We start from the raw sequence: 15,414 nt of genomic DNA on the forward strand, positions 1-15,414 counted from the left end.
GCGGCCTTCCACAGAGAATCAGGTTCACCTACAACGCAATTCTGAGAGAGAGAATGATGGTCAACGCTGGTAAAACCTCCGATCTGCAGTTGCAGCCCTAAATTTTGCGTCCTTCCTTCCACATGTGTGAGAGAAGAGTCCTTACTGCGCAGGAGAGAGAAGAGACTCTTTTTTGCGCAAGAGAGAGAGAGATGTGATGAGATGTGCGTGTCCAAATGAGGAGGAGACCTTCTGTATTTGTATGAAAACATTGGGGTTGAATAGATGCGACTATTGGGCTTCTGAGCCTACATAAGTTGCTGGCCGACTTAGACAATTAGTCCATAATCAAAATAAATTCATATCTCCATAAATACTTATCGGAATCGGATGATCTTTAGATCAATCCTACACCTCTCGACGAGAGGAATCTAATAAAAATATTATCAGCCATGAATAAGATGACCCACAAGGAGTTTGGCCCTAGTTGCCAATTTTAACAGTAGTTCAATCCTTGTTGCAAAAGTTTATAATACAGCCTTGTTCATAGAAGATTGAGACACATGTCCTGGCATATATAAGAAGAAAACCCCAACTGGTTGAAGTCTCTATATTTTGTTGTAAAGGTTTTAAAAGTAGCATTAACTATAACTATCTTGATAGCTGATCTAAGATAATCTGTGGAAAGTATTGTTGATTTGGGGTAGCATCGGATGTGCTCTAGCCATGAAAATTGGTGGAGAGGTTAGGGCACATGAGATCTCCAATACCCAGAAAGGGTTTGGGGAGATTCTAAACAGATCAGGAGATATTAAAATAATTAATATTTTTAATGGAGTCCCTAAGTCTAAACTTAAGGAAAATAAAATATTAATGTGTATTAAAATGAATTTGTGTTAGAGTGGTCCAAAAGACATGGATCAAGCCAGATCCAATCTTAGCCGTTGATTAGGGACTTAATCTCGGTCGTTGAGATGTCAACAGGAAAAGTATAAGAGGAGGCTTGAGGATCACTTGGAGAATACACCAGATGATCAGTAATTCTATTCTCTAGAGCAGGGTTTGCTAAGAGAGACAGAATAAGTGATCAGGAGAGTAGCTGAGGGGCATTGAGTACAGAGAAACTGAGAAGGCAGAGAGTGTGTCAGGAGAGCAACGCAGTAACCACGGAGAGTGACGTAGAGCCAGCAAGGGCTCAAGCAGGGCCACGCCAGTGTTTTAAGATTTGGTCGGCTCGGAACCGACTCAGCTGAGTTGGTCTGAGTCAAGGCCTCACCGAGTCGACTTGGCCAATGAACCGGTTCGGCTGACCAGGTTATTACCAAGCCGGCCAAGTTGTCTAACAACTCGGCCGGCTCAGTAATAACTAACCCGGTCGGCTCGGCCGAGTCCGAGCCTACTCGACCGGGTTGGATGATAGCGGCCTGTGAACTAAAAAACAACAATTTTTTTTATTTTTTTGCTTTTGGGGGACTCCAAAGTTTTCACTATGATACTTTAATGGTTTTTTGTCCCTAGATAAATTTATCTCACTTTATCTTGAGAGGTTTGCTTAGGTGGTATCACATATGTAATAGAGATTCCTTAAGGGATAGCTTCATTCTTCTTCAAAACCTTCCAATAGGTTCTTTGCCCCTTTCTTAAAGCAAACCTAACTTTGTGGCCCCAACCTTGGCCCTCCAAAGATGAGCATCGAGCCTTGAGTTGATTCCACGTGATGCTACACCCCTTGATGAGCCTCCAAATGCTAAAACACTAAACTTAAAAGCTTGGACATTGGACTATTTGATGATATGCCCAAATGGACTAAACATGCCCCCTGGCTGGCCTTAACCTTGTTTTGGTGGATGGTGCCTTCTTCCAAAGCACATATGAGGATGGTTATCATTGAGATGACTTAGGAGGGCTAGCACATCCCTCTTTGATGCCAATGCTTACCCTTAGGGGTGCCATGTCACTCACATGCTTGAAAAGGGTGACATAGGGTCTCTCCTAGATGACATCATGGTGGAGGATGCACCTTTTGAAGATGTACACATGCACTTTGGGACTTTCTTGGAGTGAGGAACACCCTTGGACCCTTGTATTAGTTCCTTGATGACTTACAATCTATTTTGGAGGGTAACGCCATTTCTAACCTCCTTGGTTATGTATTTTTGTTTTGATCTCTATATCATCATCATGTATGTATTGGACAGTGCACTAGGTGCCATTTTGATATAATGGATATATTCATGAGCCTACTTTGATCATCTGTCGTCTTCTATCTATATTCTAATGCTGTGTGTTTGGAAACATGAATGAAAATCTTTAAAATTATGTCCTTTTTATAAAAAAAAACAAATATTTAATGTATTTTTTACAACGACCCAGTCATTGAAATCGAGCCGACCGAGTCGATACCGAGTCGGAGTCGACCCTCGGCCGAGTCAGAGTCGGAGTCAGATTTTTAAAACATTGGGCCACGCAGAGGCAGCCAAGTGTTGCGCAGAGCACCAGAGGGGCTAGCGCAGCTGACGCAGAGGCTCCCAGAGCTGACGCAGGGCCTCCTGGGGCTGACGCAGGCCAAGGAAGGCTGACGCAGGGCCAGCGCTGGGCTAGGAGAGGCTAACGCAGTCCATATTGGGCAGACGCTGGGGTTGCTGAGCAGTTTTGTGTTGGGGAACTGCTGGAAGGATTTTCCGGGGTTTCAGCCAGAAGATTTCTCTCAAACTGTGAGGTATAGCTACTAAGGAAATTCTCTGTTGGGTAGGCCAGTTACGGCACCCAGATTGTACTCTGATATTGCTTAATAAGGAAGCCCAAAGATAGATGCAACGGTTTTCCCGCATTGGATTCAGCACCCAGATTGTACTCTGATATTGCTTAATAAGAAAACCCTCAGATAGTTGCACCGGTTTTCCCACACTGGGTTTTTCGAGGACATTGGTCCAAAAATAATGGTGTCGTGTGGTGTGTTTGTTTTTGTTTCTTTTAGTTGTTGATCTGTAATATGTTGAGCATGCACAGGTGTTTATTTCCAGTATTTACTTTGTAAATAACTTGTTAAAGAAAAATAACAAGTAGGTAGAAATAAAGCAGAAAAAGTGCATGAAGGGTTTCTAAACTAAGTAAACTTAGAAACTTCAACATGGTATCAGAGTGAGGTTGCAGATCACAGAAGGACTAAAAGACATCAGCCGAGCAGAGCAGTAGCAGCGGAAAACAATTGTCTCGAGGTGACAAAAGTTGTTTCTAGCAGCGCAGAAGCCAAAAAATGTGACGCATAGCCAGCCAGAGCCACAGAGAAGAATTCGGGAGCTACGCAGAGCCTCAGAGAGGCCAACGTTGCTGACGCAGAGGGCCAGGGGGCTGACGCAGGGCATCCCAGGGCTAACGCAGACCCATCTAGGGTGATGCAGAGCCAACGTGAGGCAGAGAGGGGTTGACGCAGTTCACAGAGAGGCAGTTGCTGGAGTCTAGAAGGCTGTAGAGATATTGCAGAGTAGAGCTGGTGAGGTACTGTAGTCAGAACAGTACCTGACACAGCAGGGCCAGAGGAGTTGTTACCGAGGTAGCTGAGGAACCTGGATCAGCAGTGCAGTAGCACAAGACAATCGGGGTAGGGGGCATCTCGACAAGTGGCAGAAGGATTTCAAAGAGGGAAATCAGGACCCAGAAGGAGTCCAGAAGAGAACTTCCAGACGGGAAGTAGAGACTCATAGGAGTCGAACAGAGAACTTCCAGGAGGGAAGTAGAGAAGCGTCATGGCACTTCATGGGGTAAGAGACCAGGATAGACTGGACGGACCATCGAACTTCGCAGTCTGGAAGGCCAGAATCTTATCAGTGCTAGACAGGAATCGTGTCAATAACTTCTCCTTGAAGACGATAGCTATCCCAGTCGACCCAAATGATAATGACAAGTACGAAGAGGCGATGGCGAGGGCCAAGTGCATTATCCTTGATGGGGTCAAGGATCATGTGGTACCACATATAGCCGAGAAGGAAACAGCAATTGAGATGTGGGAGGCTCTCAAGAACATGTACCAGCATACTTCTATGCAGAGAAGAATGTTGCTTGAGAACCAGATGAGGCCGTATCAGATGAAGAAGGGTCAATCGATTGACACCTTCCTCGGAGGACTGAATGAGATCCAAGACCAGTTCACTGCTATAGGAGCGACACCGGATCAGGAGCTTATGGTGAGGACAACCCTGAATGTTGTCTCAGAAGATTGGGAAGTGTTTGTCCAGAGTATCCTGGGCAGAGGGACTCTCCTACCTTAGGACGAGATGTGGGCAGCTCTTCGCCAGGAAGAGATCAGAAGGCAATCAAAGACAGGTAGCAGCAAAGGGATCAAGGTTCAGCAAGAGGAGGAGGATGTGGCCCTAGCATCTGAGGGAAAGCAGGAGAAGTAGAAGAAGAAAGATCTCTCCAAGATCAAGTGCGTCCACTATGGGGAGATGGGTCATTATGTGACCCAGTGCCCAAGAAAGAAGAGTAAGGGAGAGTCTTCCGAGACTAAGGCAGCGCCAACACGGGCAGAGAAGGAAGTTTTGACAAACGATGATTGTGCCATGAGTGCACATGCACCACTTGAGTGGACGTGAGGAGACATCGAGTTGTAGTCAGATGGACTACAGGCGAAGAGGGGCAGGATCCTTGAGGTACCCAGCCACTTGGATTAGACTTTGCTACGGGAGCCCCGACGAGGAGTAGCAGGACTGGCTGAGTGGGTAGAGACGAATGCGGATGGAGCGACAGAGAGAGCTACAGTGCAGGAGTCCCGAGACAGCGTAGAGCTAGCAAGCTGCATCAGTGTGAGAGGCACAGGAGTGTTGCACCAGTGCAGGAAGGCACAGAGAGGTGTGCAACGATGTGAGATGCAGGGAGTTGTTGCAGCAACGCAGAGGTCAGAGAGAGGGAGCACTCGTCAGCGGCAGAGGGAGCTTCAACATCAGAGGGTGTTTCTAGCCCAACAGGGAGGTCAGTTGGGAGATCAGTTACTTCTCAGTAGCTGATTTGTAGTGCAACAGTGGGTAGCACGATGCAACATGATGAGAGGAGGTGCAGTGTAGATGTAGTGTTGGGAGAAAGGACCAACAACAGCACAGATGCAGAGGGAGTTGCAATGCAGATGCAGTGCTGGGAGAAAGGACTAGCAGCAGCACGGATGCAGAGGGAGTTGTCGTACAGATGTAGCAGTGGCAATGGCAGAACCATGGGCAGCAGTACAGGAGGCAGCAGTGCAGAGGATGGTGGGCAGGAAGGCCTAGCATCAGCAAAGGTACCGATGCCGAATGATCAGAGTAAGATTTAGTGAGGAGTATTGCTAAAGCACAGTCCTCAATAAGAGGGAGTGTTGATTTGTGGTAGCATCGGATGTGCTCTAGCCACGAAAATTGGTGGAGAGGTTGGGGCACATGAGATCTCCAATACCCAGAAAGGGTTTGGGCAGATTCTAAACAGATCAAGAGATATTAAAATAATTAATATTTTTAATGGAGTCCCTAAGTCTAAACTTAGAAAAAATAAAATATTGATGTGTATTAATATGAATCTGTGTTAGAGTGGTCCAAAAGACATGGATCAAGCCAGATCTAATCTTAGCCGTTGATTAGGGACTTAATCTCGGCCGTTGATATGTCAACAAGAAAAGTATAAGAGGAGGCTTGAGGGTCACTTGGAGAATACACCAGATGATCAGTCATTCTATTCTCTAGAGCAGGGTTTGCTGATAGAGATAGAATCAGTGATCGGGACGGCAGCTGAGGGGCATTGAGTACAGAGAAACATAGAAGGCAGAGAGTGTGCCAGGAGAGCAGCGCGGCAGCCAAGGAGAGTGACGCAGAGCCAACAAGGGCTCACGCAAGGCAGCCAAGTGTTGCGCAGAGCACCAGAGGGGCCAGCGCAGCTGACGCAGAGGCTCCCAGAGCTGACACAGGGCCTCCTGAGGCTGATGCAGGCCAAGGAAGGCTGACGCAGGGCCAGCGCTGGGCTAGGAGAGGCTGACATAGTCCAGATTGGGCAGACGCTGGGGTTGCAGAGCAGTGTTGTGTTGAGGAACTGCCGGAAGGATTTTCCGGGGTTTCAGCCAGGAGATTTCTCTCAAACTGTGAGGTATAGCTGCTAAGGAAATTCTCTGTTGGGTAGGCTAGTTTCGACACCCAGATTGTACTCTGATATTGCTTAATAAGAAAACCCTCAGATAGTTGCACCAGTTTTCCCGCATTGGGTTTTTCCGGGGACATTGGTCCAAAAATAATGGTGTCATGTGGTGTGTTTGTTCTTGTTTCTTTTAGTTGTTGATCTGTAATATGTTGAGCATGCACTGGTGTTTATTTTCAGTATTTACTTTGTAAATAACTTGTTAAAGAAAAATAACAAGTAGGTAGGAATAAATCAGTAAAAGTGCATGAAGGGTTTCTAAACTAAGTAAATTTAGAAACTTCAACAAGTATTAAAGGTAGAATTGAAGCTTGTCACAGTGGACAAAGTAGGGTATCACCAAAGGGTTGTATGAATTATATTCCTTTTACTTTCTTACAAAGAGATTCCAACAGAGAAGAGTGAAGAAGAGCATCTTTCAGAGACTCCAAGCAACTGACAAATTATGTAGACATCTACAAGCACAATAGTGACAAAGATACATCTTCAAGGCAAGGTCATCAGTAAAGGGCAGATCTGTATTGCACATTCTTGGCAACCAGCAGAAGTGGCATTTAAGGTATGACTTGTTTCCTAAGAGCAGTTCTATAATTGTTTGCACATCAACAGTTTGATTAGCTCTAAAGTTGGGCAGCGTTGTACAACTATCAGCAGGTAATAAAAACATCTTTGTAAGTGGGTCATGATACGTGGTACGGGAATCCACAGTTTATTTCTTCTTCTTTAAATTTCAAGGGTGGTTAAGTAGTGTAAGGTCAGAGAGTGAAGTCTCCTTCAGGTTGTAGCCTGAAAATACTTCAGGGTGGCAGGGTGGTGCTAGGGCAAGTTAGATCTTGCAAGGCATTAGAGCATCCTTCCAGTAGACTCTGGTAAAACAGAGTGTAGGAGCATCTTTTCTGGAGTCGAAGCTCCCTAATAAAACTTGAATGTTTTTCTAGAGTACTAGGGAGTTGGGGCTTGTTGATTTTTGGCAGCGAATGTGCTCTAGCTCCGAAATTTTGTGGAGGGGCTTGTAACGACCCATCTCTAAATACATATATTATACACTCCAGAATATTAAAAAAAATCATATTAATAAAATAGAATAAGGATTAAGTATTAGTATCAATAATTAATTAATATAAAGTTATAAAGTTTATATTAAAAACAAATATAAATAAAGTTTATATTAAAAACAAATATAAATAAAACAAAAGTATATATGAATATCATAAAGTTAAATGACAAACAAATATGATAAAGTACATATAACTGTTATAAAGTTATAAAGGATACGCTATATGGTTATAATGAGGCGTGATAGTGTTATAATGACAATAACACATATATAAGGTTTAAACGTTAAATACCTTAATGCTACATATAAACACCTGTAACGGGAGTGTGACTCACGCTCATGAGGAATGCTGTCACCACGAGAGAAAGCGGTGGAGTCGCTGGTGTGCAGGGCGGCCACCGCTAAACGCAGGCTATAAACCGCAGATAATGGGCTGAGAAGGGGGGGACAGAAATTAGGAGAAAACCAGGAGGACAAACCAGGAGGAAGAAAATTGACCATTGGAAGAGCTTTAAGCACATTCTGAGGTTCTGGGCATGGGGGACAGTGAGCTTCTGTTGAGAAGCTTACTGGATTGAGCAGTCAGGCTCTGCTCAGTCTGGCTGGGTGGAATTGGTTTCCCGGTAATTAGAGCAGCATAGCCGCAGGCAACATCATCTGTAGCAGTTCAGGTAGGTACCTGCTTTAAAATTCTTATTGTATCTGTATTTCAGTTTTTCGGTTCTTACTGTATCTGCATTTCAGTTTTTCGGTTCTTACAGGGCTAGAACACGTGAGATCTCCAAGACCCAGCAATCGTTTGGTTAAATTCCACCCGAATTGTATTTTATTAAAATAATTAATATTTTTAATGGGGTTCCTAAGTCTAAACTTAGGAAAATTAAAATATTAATAGGAACTAATGAAAATATGGGTGAGAAGCTTCTAAGAGACAAGGATCAAGTCTAATTTAATCTTATCCGTTGATTAGAGACTTAATCTCAGCCGTTGATCTCTCAATAGGAAAAAGTAAAAATGGAGGCTTGGGATCAGTTGGAGAAGACACACAGAGATTGAGGAAATCGATTTTTTGAGTTGAGAAGTTCTCAGGAGGGAAATTGATTGGGGAGATCTTACAATTGAGGGGCAGTGATAGTTCGGGAATACAGACAGAGAGGCAGAGAGAAGCTTGGGGAGGCAGCGTAGGAGCCAGGGGAGCTGATGTTGGGCAAGTCTGGGCCCACGCAGCCTTGACGCAGAGCCAGAAGGGCCAACGCAGAGGGAGAGAGTTGCCTTCCACGCAGAGTGCCGGAACAGCTAGGAACGTTGACGCAGTGGGCAGGAGAGCTGACGCAAAGCCTCAGAGAGCTCCACACAAGCCCACGCAGTTACTGCGAAGGGGCAGCGCAGTTGCAGCCAGGGCTAGCCAATTTTGTTACTAGATCAGCCGGAATCTGCAAGGTGAATTGAGGTAAAACTCACTCAGATTTTTCGCCAGGATATTTCTCTGTCAGTAGTTTGCCAGGAGGGCAACCAGCATTTGTATTCAAAACTTCTGCTTAAAAATAGAAAACCTTCAGCGCTGCTGCACCGGTTTTCACACATTGGGTTTTTTCCGGGGACGTTTAGTCGAAAAATAAGTGTCCTTTGCGTTATCTCAATTATTTTTTAGTACTTGATCTGTATATTTTTGTAGGTTGCAGTGTATTTAATTTGATATTTGTCGTAGCACACAGCAAGTAAATTGTTTAATCGAATAAATAATTAGAAGAATTAACATCAGTTGCTGCAGTAGGAATCGCTTAACCGATTTTCACATGGTATTAGAGAAATTGCAGATCAAGGAGGACTGAAGCCATTTGCGAAAGGACAAAATAAATTGTGTGTGAAAGCAGTTGTCCCGAGTGACAACGCAGTTTCTGGCCGAGAGAATAGAGGAGGGGTGACGCAGTCACCAAGGGAGGCTCACACAGAGCCTGCATCAGCCTGTTTGGGTGACATTGTGGTTGCAGAGGATAGCGCAGTGGTTGTTGGGGCCAACGTGAAGATTGTTGAGTCTCATTTTCCAGTTTCCGTGGCTAGAGGAGCAACGCAGATTTCATCTAGAGTTGTTGGTGGGATGTTGATTATGTTGGTGCAAAACAGTGCCTAGTGGAGCAGAAGAAAAGTAGAGGGAACCAGTTCCTCATAAGATTTCTTGTCGAGAAATCTAGATACAGTGTTGAGCAGCAGCAAAGAGAGATTAGAGAGGGGTGCCTCGACAGTGGTTGGCAGAAGGATTTTCGTGAAGGAAATCAAAATTCAGAGGGAGCTCGTTCCTTAGAGGATTTCTAGCGCTAAAGAAATCCAGATCCAAGTTTTGTTGGGGCAGCAGCAAAAGAGGAAGAAGAGAACCAGTTTGACATTCTTTTGAGCAAAGATGGTCGTTAATGGACTGAGGGATCAGGACAAGTGGGATGGAGCATCCAAATTTGTCATCTAGAAGGCCAGGATCCTGGCAGTTTTGGATAAAAATTGCATCAAGGATTATGCCTTGAGGACGGTTGTTGGTCCAGTCGATGCTAATCCTCTCAAGAAGTACGAGGAGGCTCAGGCTAATGCAAAGTGCATTATCTTGGATGGGGTCAAGGATCATGTGATCCCACATATTGTTGAGAAGGACATAGCAAGAGAAATGTGGGAGGCCTTGACCACATTGTACGAGGGAACTTTCGTTCAGCGGAAGATGTTGCTTGAGAGTTAGCTAAGACAGTTTCAGATGCAAAAGGGAGAAGAAATCGATCCCTTCCTTCTCAGGTTGCAAAGGATCCATGACCAGCTAACTTCCGTAGGGGCTACACCAGATCTTGAATTCATGGTCAGGACTGCCCTAAATGCAGTCACTGAAGACTGGGAAACCTTTGTCCAAAGCATCTTGGGCAGGGCTTCTCTTCCCAATTGGGAGGAGATGTGGGCAGCTCTTCGACAGGAAGAGATCAGACGGTTGACCAAGGCGGGAAGCAGCAGCAAAGGGATCAGAGTCAAGAAGGAGGAAGAGGAGGATGTAGCTCTCGCATTAGCATGACAGCAAAGGCAGCAGAAACGGAAGAAGAAAGATATATCCAAAGTCAGATGATTCAGATGTGGAGAACTAGATCATTTTGCCACTCAGTGCCCTCAGAAGAAGGGTAAAGAAGAGAAGTCTGACTCAAAGGTTGCTCCAGTGAAAGTTGACAGAGAGGACGATGATGACGATTGCGCCATGAGTGCTCATGCACCTCTAGAAAAGAGGTGGGCAATATGGAGGAGGACTACAGTAAGGGGCAAGATCCTTGATGTGCCCAAACTCTTGGATCACATACGGCTACAGGAGCCCTTAATGACAGAAGCAAAATGATGGGAGTCAGTTGGTATGAGGGATGATGGAGCAACAGTGGTAGAGCTGGAGTGCCAAACTTTGAAGCAGCGCAGTGGAGTGTTGCAGCAGTGTGGGAGGCAGAGAGACAACAGCAGCACAGTAGCATCCGAGGGTCAGCACAGATTAGTCGTAGAGGTAGCTTCAGCATCACAAGGTATCCAGACTGACCAACATGTCAATTTTTGGGTGGCTTTTCAGTTGCTTACTTCTCAGCAACTGAGCTGCAGTGTAATAGTTAGTAGTGGCAGTGCTATGGGCAGCCTGATGCAGCATATTGAGAGGGAATTGTAGTACAGACGCAGCAATTACAGTGGCAGTGTCATGGGCAGCAGTACAAATTGCAGCAACGCAGTGGATGAAGGGCAGCTAGCCGAGCATCAGTAGCGCAGAGGACCAATGTCGTGGATCAGTGTGATACTTCTGCTAGGAAGTATTGCTAGAGAACATTCCTCGCTAAGAAGGGGTGTTGATTTTTGGGTAGCATCAGATGTGCTCTAGCTCCGAAATTTTGTGGAGGGGCTAGAACACATGAAATCTCCAAGACCCAGAAATTGTTTGGTGAAATTCCACCTAGATTGTATTTTATTAAAATAATTAATATTTTTAATGGGGTTCCTAAGTCTAAACTTGGGAAAATTAAATTATTAATAGGTATTAATGAAAATATGGGTGAGAAGCTTCTAAGAGACGAGGATCAAGTCTAATTTAATCTTAGCCATTGATTAGAGACTTAATCTCGGTCATTGATCTCTCAACAGGAAAAGTATAAATGGAGGCTTGGGGTCAGTTGGAGAAGACACATAGAGAGATTGAGGAAATTGATTTTCTGAGGTGAGAAGTTCTCAGGAGGGAAATCAATTGGGGAGATCTTGTAGCTAAGGGGCAATGATAGTTCGGGAATACAAACAGAGAGGTGAAGAGAAGCATGTGGAGGCAACGCAGGAGCTAGGAGAGTTGACGTTGGGCCAGTTTGGGCCCATACAGCTGTGACACAGGGCCAAAAGGGCCAGCACAGAGGGGGAGAGTTGCCTTCCACGCAGAGTATCGGGAACTGCCAAAACAGCCGAGAAAGTTGACGTAGTGGGCAAAAGAGCTGACAGAGAGCCTCAGAGAGCTCCACGCAGTTACTGCGAAGGTGCAGCACAGTTGTAGCTGGGGCTAGCCAGTTTTGCTGTCGGATCAGTCGGAATCTGCAGGGTGAAGTGAGGTAAAACTCACTCATATTTTTCGCCAGTATATTTCTGTCCCTGGTTTGCCGGGAGGGCAACCAGCATTTGTATTCAGAACTTCTGCTTAATAAATAGAAAACCCTCAGAGTTGTTGCACCCGTTTTCCCGCATTGGGTTTTTCCAGGGACGTTTAGTCTAAAAATAAGTGTCTTTTGCATGATTATCTCAATTATTTTCAATACTTGATCTGTATATTTGTGTAGGTTGTAGTGTATTTAATTCGATATTTGTCGTAGCACACAGCAAGTAAATTGTTTAATCAAATAAATAATTAGAAGAATTAGCATCAGTTGTTGCAGTAGGAATCAGGTAACCGACTTTTCATAGGGCTTCCATTTCAGTTAAAGCTGAAGCATTGTACTCATAAACTACATTAGAAAAACGTTTGGTGGTTTTTCTCCCAGAAGGGTTTCCATTTAAAAATTTCTTGTACATTGTTCTTTTGATGTGTTGAATTTTTCTTTGTTACCGGATCCGCCAAGGCAAAGGGCTAGATCCGCGGATCCCTGGATCACAGACGGACTCGGATCCGGATCTGAGGAGATCTGGCCCCAACATCGGTGGGTGGGTTAATTTGTCAGACGTTAGCGCAAAATTCTAAAGCAAACGTCAACGCAAAATTCTAAAGCAGACGTCATCGCAAACATCAAAAAAAATATGCGGACAAGTTAATGGATAACCCACTAATATGTGTCAATAAATGAATTTCAACTTGTGTAAGCGAAACTAGATAATTCAACGTCAACTAAAATGAAAAAAAATCAGAAAAGGGAATAATAAGCCATTATCGGGTTAAGAAATGGATTATGGTTAAGAAATGAATTATTAACGAGTATTAGTGAAACTAGAAAATTGAGCGTCAACAAAAATGAAAAAAATCAAAGGTGCGAATAATAGATTATTCTAGTTTGCCGCTAGTTACTTTTAAGTTTTTCCTTATTATAAGCTTTAATGCATATATGGTAAGCCACCAAACATTTATTTAGATATTTTAATTAAATTTTAAAGTTTTTTTGAAGTGTAAAAAAGTAACTTTTATAAATGAAGTTTCATAACCATTTAATATAAATATAATAACTATAAATTCAAGTTTAAATATTTATAAACGATGTATTAATTTTAATATTATTAAATTAATAAAAAATTTAAAAATATATATACTTAAAATTTAATTATTTTATATAATTAAATTATATTTATAAATGATACATTAATTTTGATTAAATTAATAATTTTTTAAAAAAACTATATAAAAATATATATATTTAAAATTTAAATATTTTTATATAATTAAATTATATTTATAAATGATACATTAATTTTGATATTATTCTTGTAATAATTATTTTGATAAGTACTAAAATTTATATATTTAAAAAAATGTGTTTCTATTTTTTATTTTTTATTTTTATATAAATTTAAATTTAATAGTTATAAAATATTTTATATTTGCCATTTCCTTGTCATATCCGGATCCTGGCTTTTCAAAAAGTTGGTGTATCCGTATCCGAATCCGGATCAGTATCCATATCCGGATCTGAATCCTGGTAACTTAGTTGTAAATGCTTTGAAAATTAATAAATACTAATTGTAATAATAAATAATGATTCACCCCACCTCTCAGTATTTCCAGCAGAAACTTCAAGCTGAAGAAAAGACATACACTTCTCCTAACTATGCTTTGAGGACAAAGCATCCTTGAAGACAGCAGACATGTGATCTACAACAAAATCACCATGTTCATCGAATTTCAAGAATGGAGTTCAAATTCAGGTGAATCTTAAAATACCACATTAAATTTGCCAAACTTTTGTATGAAATCGACACAGGAGTTTTCAACAATCCACTTGTTCGCAAGGAATCCAGGACACGAAACACCTACTGCTCTTTCAACATGTTGGCAGGGAGTCAGGGACCTTAAACACATATTACTATACAGTGTATATTACATGTATTACAAAAGCTCTCCAGTAAATTCCCAAATTCTGGTAAATTGTATGTCAATTAAATTCTGATAAATGTATATCCCAGTTAATCTCGGAAAACATGTCTTTAAATATTTAAAGCTTGTCAGTTTTTTTAATTATAACAAAATTCTGGTGTTTCACTGGGTTTTCTAATTTAGAGGTCATTCTGAGAAAGGCGATGAAGAATGGATCCAATAAGCATGCTTCTGCAGTTGCTTGGTCACCTTTTATTTGTTTCTTGTCATCCCAATCTCGGAAAACATGTCTTTAAATCTTTAAGTTTAAAGCTTGTCAGTTTTTTTTTTTAATTATAACAAAATTCTGGTGTTTCACTGGGTTTTCTAATTTAGAGGTCAATTCTCAGAAAAGCGATGAAGAATGGATCCAATAAGCATGGTTCTGCAGTTGCTTGGTCACCTTTTATTTGTTTCTTGTCATCCCCAATCTCACTCCCGTGTAAAGACCAGCCAGTGATTGAACTGTTCATATTCCTACATCTTAGGGAATTTTTTGCAAATATCTAGTATTTACAATAGAATAGAACTTATATCCATAAGTAAACATATCTTTAACAAATGAAATTTATCATTTTTTAATTATAAAATTATATAATCATTTTTTTAGATTATAAAGTTATATATAATTATAGATTATATAATAATTTATATAATATATGTTATAAATATAAATATGTATGTAAATATGTTATGTAAAAATTTAAAAAAAAAAAAAAATATATATATATATATATATATATGAAAGGTTTAATAAATACAAAAATTAAAATATAATAACATATAAAAAAGGTAAATATAAAAATAAAAATATATATAATGAATATATTAAGGTTCAATTTTTACATAACATATTTATATTTATAGCATATATTATATAACCTATAATTATATATAACTTTATAATCTAAAAAAATGATTAGATATATATATATAAACTCAAATTTTTTGAAGTACTGATTTTTTTTTAATTTCTTAGGTGTCAAATTCGAACACAAACACGAACCAGGTGACTATGTTGTACATAAATATATTATATACCTTGCATAATAATTAAACACCAAAGATCATAACCTTTCACCCTTCTGACCAATAAAGATATCTATAGCATCACAAGAGGTCTTGTAAATCATAATATTCATCATTACAAGCATTTATTCTAGCCTATATGGATTTCCTTTCCCTCTCCTAATTGGATTGGATGTTTTTATAGTTATCGAACGTGTTTGTTTGTAACAACCAAAATAAACATTAAAACACAGTATATACAGTCCAAAATTCTACTCAAGTCCAACAAATTAGTGGCATGAATATCCATGCAATAATTTCAAATGCTCTGACAGGAAAAAGTTTCAACAGATTGGAGTGTGAAATTTTAAGATAGTAGTGAAAGAGAAAACCTTTTGAGATGCAAAAACTGTCGCAAGTCGAGAAGCCATAGTATTAAGACAAACTTCATAATCTCGACTATTCTCATTGTGCTCTCCAAAAAGTTGTTCCAATGCCATCTCATGATCTGTAGAAAATCCCTGTGGTGTATATTACAAAGATGAATCTTGATACTGAGTTGACAAAATGTTTGAAAACCTTACAACTTGGAAAGTTATGATTCAAGAAGTGTGTAAGTATTCAAATAGTATAA

The 15,414-nt window shown here is 41.1% G+C and overlaps 1 protein-coding gene across 3 annotated transcripts in view; it reads right to left on the reverse strand.

Moving 5' to 3' along the window:
- Nucleotides 1–15,414, reverse strand: part of LOC149198913 (SNARE-interacting protein KEULE-like) — a 377,844-nt gene that overhangs the window by 219,914 nt on the left and 142,516 nt on the right. For 2 of the 3 annotated variants that reach the window (XM_089402211.1, XM_089402212.1), the window contains one exon: nucleotides 15,173–15,301. In XM_089402211.1, the coding sequence (XP_089258337.1) occupies nucleotides 15,173–15,301 (129 nt within the window). The remainder of the gene's footprint in view (nucleotides 1–15,172; nucleotides 15,302–15,414) is intronic. The other variant, XM_089402213.1, reaches the window with a different exon arrangement.

The sequence above is a fragment of the Pinus tabuliformis genome, chromosome 2_1 (genome assembly GCF_031772625.1).
Source record: "Pinus tabuliformis cultivar Carrire ecotype Pingquan chromosome 2_1, CPIR1, whole genome shotgun sequence".
Lineage (NCBI taxonomy): Eukaryota > Viridiplantae > Streptophyta > Pinopsida > Pinales > Pinaceae > Pinus > Pinus tabuliformis.